The sequence below is a fragment of the Micromys minutus genome (assembly GCF_963924665.1).
Source record: "Micromys minutus genome assembly, chromosome: 22".
Taxonomy (NCBI): Eukaryota; Metazoa; Chordata; class Mammalia; order Rodentia; family Muridae; genus Micromys; species Micromys minutus.
Window position 1 is genome coordinate 5,469,228 of NC_137957.1, and position 6,560 is coordinate 5,475,787.

Here is a 6,560-nt window from a genome sequence, read left to right on the forward strand (position 1 = left end):
GTTAATAAAAATTATATTAAGCATCAATGAAAACCAAGACTGTATTTCAGTGGTTCTTGCATAACTTATGCCAGACCGTGGCTAACAAAAGAAAATTGCAACGAGGAATAAGAGGTCATCTAAAATTGGATAATTTGAGAACTGTGGGACAATATCTGCATGCAGTTCTCCAGAAATTTGTGGAATTGTGGACTGAGGAATAGGAATAGAACTGGAAACAAAGAGTACTGGAGGAAAATTATTCCTGAGAGGTGAGTATCAGTCCCTGTCTCAGTATAAAACCTCTAGTAAAGGGTTAGCTATCATAACACACTGGCTTGATTAAAAGATATGAAATGAAATAGAATTAGGTATGGACATCAAGTATTTCAGTTTTGAAGATGTTCCAGATTTACTCAGTTATATGACTGATAAGGGGAATAATCATTTTTAGGGATTAAAAGATCAAGATTAATAGAGTTATGTTCACAAACAATAAAATACAAAGGACGACATGAAGGCATCAGGAACTGTCTCAAATTTACAAACAAAGGTAACAGATAAAACACATTTGGGTCCTTAAGCTATGAAAGACTCCTGTGAATGCTGGATGGTTAAAAACATGTACTCTACTTACAAAGTTTCTAAATTTAAACAGAAATTTCATACTGCTTGAATAATTTTAATATGAACTTTAAATATAGGTGATAAAGAAAATGTGACTTTGGTACATTGACAACTAAACATATTATCATGAAAAAAACATTGTGAATCAGCATGCTGAAATTTTTTAAATGTGTTTTCTAATCACAAATACTGCATATTTAGTGTTTCAGTGTGGAATACATATGAACAATAACAACACTTCCATATTAAGACAGTGAAATTGAGATTTTTTTTAGGCAGGATTAACATTTAAATATTGTATATTTTAGCTCAATGATATTGATGGTGGTATTTTCAGTGCATCCCAAAATTGAACACTAAAAGCAATTGTGATGATTTTGTCAAATATATCATATATATGACATTATCATACTATACAATAAACCTTCCCTCAAGATAATCTTTATTTTATCCCATCATAAAATAATAATGTAATTTTATACTGAAAATAAATAGGAAGTGATGTGGTAATAATTAAAGAATTTGTTTAAAGAGAATATGAATATTGCAATTATGATTCTATACTCCAGAATGTTAGATAACAAATAGAAAGCTTATAACAACCTGAACTTCAAACTATTTGTAATTTTTATAAATAACAAAACTTCAAGAAATATATGAACAGGCCAAAAATAGTGTAAGATTTCACTTCAGAATTTAAGCTCTAAGGAGAAACTCAGTACCACAAAGAATTAGCAAGCAACCCAAACTGCTTAAAAAACATGAACCCAAAGAGCAATTGAATACAAAAATAACAAAATAAGAATCAAATGCAAAGAGATGGAAGCACCCACAACATTTTAAAATGTGTAGATAAAGCAAATTTTGTTTTCTAAATCTATCCAGAAAATATTAAACATTTTAAGACCTAAGCAATCAATGTGTTTATGTTTGCAACCAGAATATGTATATATGTTGGATATCATAATATTTCCTCAGTTAATCACTACTAATGGACAAATATCTCTACATTTTAAATGAAGACTGGATAGAGGTAACAATTTAATTATGAGAAATCACACAGTAACGACTTTCATCCTACTGGGACTGACCGATGACCCACAACTGAAAACCCTGATCTTCATCTTTCTGTTTCTCACCTATGTACTGAGTATGACTGGGAACCTCACGATCATTTCCCTCACCCTTATAGACTCACACCTAAAGACTGCTATGTACTTTTTCCTACAAAATTTCTCCTTCCTGGAAATCTCATTTACCACTGCTTGCATTCCCAGATACTTATACAATATCTCAACAGGTGACAAGACAATTACATATAACAACTGTGCTGTTCAAATATTTTGTACTGATCTTTTGGGTGTGACAGAATTCTTTCTGCTGGCCATCATGTCCTATGACCGATATGTAGCCATCTGCAAACCCCTGCATTATATCACCATCATGAGCAGTAGGATCTGTACAAGACTTATCGTCTGTTGCTGGGCAGCTGGTTTGTTTGTGATCCTGCCGCCACTTAGCCTGGGCCTCAATCTAGAATTCTGTGACTCTAATGTCATTGACCATTTTGTCTGTGATGCATACCCGCTCCTAAAGATCTCATGCACAGACACATGGCTCATAGAGCAGATAGTGGTAGTTTCTGCGGTGCTGACATTTATTGTGACCCTGGTGTGTGTAAGTCTTTCCTATGTATACATAATCAGGACCATTCTAAGATTTCCTTCTGCCCAGCAGAGGAAAAAGGCCTTTTCTACCTGCTCTTCCCATATGATTGTGGTTTCCATCACCTATGGCAGTTGCATCTTCATCTACGTCAAACCTTCAGCAAAGGACTCAGTGGCTATCAACAAGGGTGTGATGGTTCTCACCACTTCCATTGCTCCCATGTTGAACCCATTCATCTATACCTTGAGGAACAAACAAGTCAAGCAAGCCTTCAATGACTCAGTTAAAAGAATTGCACTGTTCTTCAAGAAGTAGAGAAATTTACTACTATAGAAAGTCAACTTTTTACTAAAAATATGTCATATTGTTAAACTATTCCATCTTTAATTTTCTAACGGGGAAAATTCATCACATTTAAATGTATCAGTCATTATCTATTAATCACTTTCATGAAATAAAAATATCCTTCACTCTGAGATGCTCCAACATAGAGGTATGCTAGGGCAGTGAGATAGGAGTGGGTAGATGGGGGTGGGAGTACCCTCATAGAGGCAGGGAAAGGAAGAGGGAATAGGGGTCTACAGAGGGGGAAAGCAAAAAGGAAAACAATTTTTGAAATGTAAATAAATAATATAGCGAATAAAAAAGAGAGAGAGATAAAGATACCTTAACATAAAAAAGTTAAACAAGCAATGATGGAGCAGTATCAATGAATAAATTATTGTCTATTTGAACTTCAGTTTTCACAAGGATCTTGTCACCAGCCACCACAATAAATACTATCTATTTTTTAGTATCTTCAGTGAATTGGTTCTCGAATCCCCTCGAGGGTGCTAAAATGTTTGTATGCACATGTTCCTTACATGAAATGGCTCAGTATTCCCATATACCTATGTAAATTCTCTTGCATACTTTAAATCATCTTTAGATTACTGGAAGTGCAGAACACTTGGTAAATTCTAGGTAAATAATTATCATGTTTAGGGAATTATTACCACAGATTGAGTGTATTCACTAAATATGGAGATTTTTGTTAAAATTTTTTCCACCTTTTTAGTTGACTCCTGCATAACCTGTAGTTAGGAAGGTAGTTCTGGTACTTTATTGTTCATTCTAAATAATAAAGTAAAAAATGCACTTAGAACAGCAGGTTTAATATTACAGATACTATTTAAATATTGGTTTAATAATATTGCTAATGCTTTTATCTTTACACTATGATGACAATGGTATTATATAATCATGTAACTTTAATCATTTTCAGTAATAAACACAAATATATGGGAGGAAATAAAGGCACAAATAAAGGAGCAGGGATTGGAGAAAAGACCATCCAAAGACTGCCTCACCTGGGGACACACCCCATATGTGCTCAATAAACCTAAGCACTATTGCTGATGTCAAGTAGTGCTTACTGGCAAGAACCTGATATGGAATCCTCCTCAGAGCCTCTTCCAGAGTCATACTGATACAGAGGAAGATGCTTGCAGCTAACCATCAGACTGAACACAAAGACCCCAATGAAGGAGCTAGAGAAAGGACTGAAGGAGCTGAAAGGGTTTGCAACCCCCTGGGAAAAGCAAAAACTATCCAAACCCACCACAGCTCCCAGGGACTAAAACACTGACCAATGAGTTCTCACAGAAATACCTATTGCCTGAGGTACTTATGAAGCAGAGGCTACCATTTTATGACATCAGTGGAAGGAGAGACCTTTGGTCCACCTCTTCCCAGTATAGAGGAAAGCCAAGGTGCTGAGGTGGGAGAGGGTGGTTAGGAGACGGAGCACCTTCATGGAGGCAATTGAAAAGGGAAGGAGAAGGTGATTGTGGGAAAATGATAACATCTGGAATGTAAATGCAGAGAATTTCCAATAAGAAAATTTTTTTAAAAAGACACTGAGAAAAGGCACTTGTTCTCTTGGCATGGTATTAACAACAGCCCTCCCATATCTGTCTCTTGTATCTCTTTTCTGCCTTTCCTATAAGCATCCTCACTCCCCCAACTGTGATTTCCAGGTTGCCTGACTGGCTAGCTCTAGAAAAATGGTGTCCTGGTGAGGCTTGACTATGGGGGACACAGTGAAAAGCACCACTGGAAGTGGAGTACTTAGAAGAAGTGAAAGTGTTGACAAAGGTGATAGCTTTCAGGAGTAAAAGACAGGAAAACATTGATAAGGGAACTCAGAAAAAAAATAAGGAAGCTCAAAATGGTAAGGAAGATCAAAAGTAGTCAAAACGAGAAAGGAAAAAATGGGAAATGGAAATGGCCATATGCTTTTGGTGCAGATACTTAATATGCTTTACTAAAGTAGGACTAAAGAAATTACATACGTTTTTAGATCTTTTTTAAAGAAGGTTTGTTCTTGGTTTCCTGGGGAAAATACAATAAATTTAGCAACCTAGACAAAAGTTGAATAATTCAAGATTATTATAATGAGCAGGAACTAGGTTAAGTACCTATAGATACTTCTAGTCTTCTACTAAATAAATTCTTTTCTGATACTATAAATCTGTTTTTTAAAAATTAACATGGCAGAGGAGGCTTAGGCCCTTGGATTAAATTAATGTTATTTTGCTGTTACTATGGTATATAGCTGCTTTCTTAAATTTATGTTTAAATCAGTAGACAAATGTGACTTACAGAGTTAATCAGAAAATTTGTGTGTTTGTGTGTGTGTGTGTGTGTGTGTGTGTGTGTGTGTGTGTGTGTGTGTGTTTATAAAACAATAATGATTATAGAGACAAATGACTGCTTGTACTATTGATAATAAGTAATGGTTGATTGCTCAGCTGTTATCTGTACAATAATATGTTCTTCTCCTAGGCTCAGGAATCATTTAAAAAATAGGTAGTAGGAAGAATATAAGAACCCAAAGATAGGGAGACAAGCTAGATAATGCTATTGTTTGTTTGTTGTTGTTGTTGTGTTTTTGTTTTTATTTTTCATGGCATTCACAGCTAGTTCAGGCAAACCTTTATAGCAGCTCTGGCCACTTGCAATGGGCTGGCATAAGACTCTACCCATCAACAGTCCATTATGGATCAAGGAAAGTCTCAAGCATCTTTACACTTATTCATGATCTATTGATACTGATGGATTCTGGGAAAGGAACCACCATTCTTTTTTAGTTGTGTACTTACTGAGGAGTGCTCCAGAATTCAGTGGTTAGTTCCATATCTATGGTCAAACGTGTTATCCTAGATAAAGTCAGTGCACCTAAGAAGAGGGAGAGAGACAGAGACAGACACAGGGAGACAGTATGGCAGAGAGAGACTTGAAGATGCAGAGATGTGGTGAGGAACTTTTAGGAAGGAAAATGAAGGGTAATAGGAATAGAAAGGAAATTAGAAATGATGGCAGTTAAGGTAATCAGAGTGAAATGTATACACATAAATTTGTAAAAGAACAAACTTAGTAAAAGTTTCTAGGTGAATAAATAAAATATTTTGATAACTAACAAAAAGAAAGAAAGGGAGGCAGGGAGAGAGGGAGGAGGGAGGAAGGAGAGAGGAGGGGAGGGGAGGAAAAGAGAGGAAATGGGAGGAAATGAGAGGAAAGGAAAGGAAAGGAAAAAAGAAAAGAAAGGGAAAAATGAAAAGAAAAATTTAAAAATAAAAGAAAAATATCCAAAGCCAAAATCAAAATTCTAGGGCCAGCATACACCATCAAGGATGTGAAGCAAAGGGAACAATCTTCCATTACTGGTAGGAGTGCAAACGTGTATAACCACTTTGGAAATCAATTTGCCAGCTTCTTAGAAAACTGGGAATAATTCTACCTCAAGACCTACCTATACCAGGCCTGGGCATATACCACAAAACGCTCAACTAATACCACAGGGACACTTGCTCAACTATGTTAACAACAGCTTTATTCATAATAGCTATACATTGGAAACAACCCAGATGTCCCTCAACTGAAAAATGGATAAAGAAAATGTGGTTCATTTACACAATGAAATATTATACAACTATTAAGAACACGATATGATTTTTTTCTCTAACAAAGGTAGATACATCTTTATGATCCAATTCATATAATTTTCACTTTGCTAACAAATTGCATAATAAAATAGTTTTTAGAAAATACATAATTTTTCAGGTCTGGATAAAAAACAAAGAGTTCCACTGGAGATGTTAAGAGTAGTTCATGCTCAGTAGTTAAGAATACAAAAATGTTCTATTTTCAGCACCTACATTGGTGGATCACAAATGCTTCCAACTTCAGTCCAGAGGAGCCAACACTGTCTTCACTCCTCTTCAACCACCTGTATACATTTGTAC

General features: G+C 35.4%; 1 protein-coding gene across 1 annotated transcript; it reads left to right on the forward strand.

Annotated features, from left to right (window-relative positions):
• Positions 1 to 1,653: 1,653 nt before the first annotated feature.
• Positions 1,654 to 2,589, forward strand: LOC308434745 (olfactory receptor 6C2-like; the record flags this gene model as incomplete). The annotated part of the gene is made up of 1 exon (XM_080935140.1): positions 1,654 to 2,589. The coding sequence occupies one exon, from the start codon at positions 1,654 to 1,656 to the stop codon at positions 2,587 to 2,589; it is 936 nt and encodes a 311-aa protein (XP_080791266.1).
• Between the last annotated feature and the right edge of the window lie 3,971 nt (positions 2,590 to 6,560).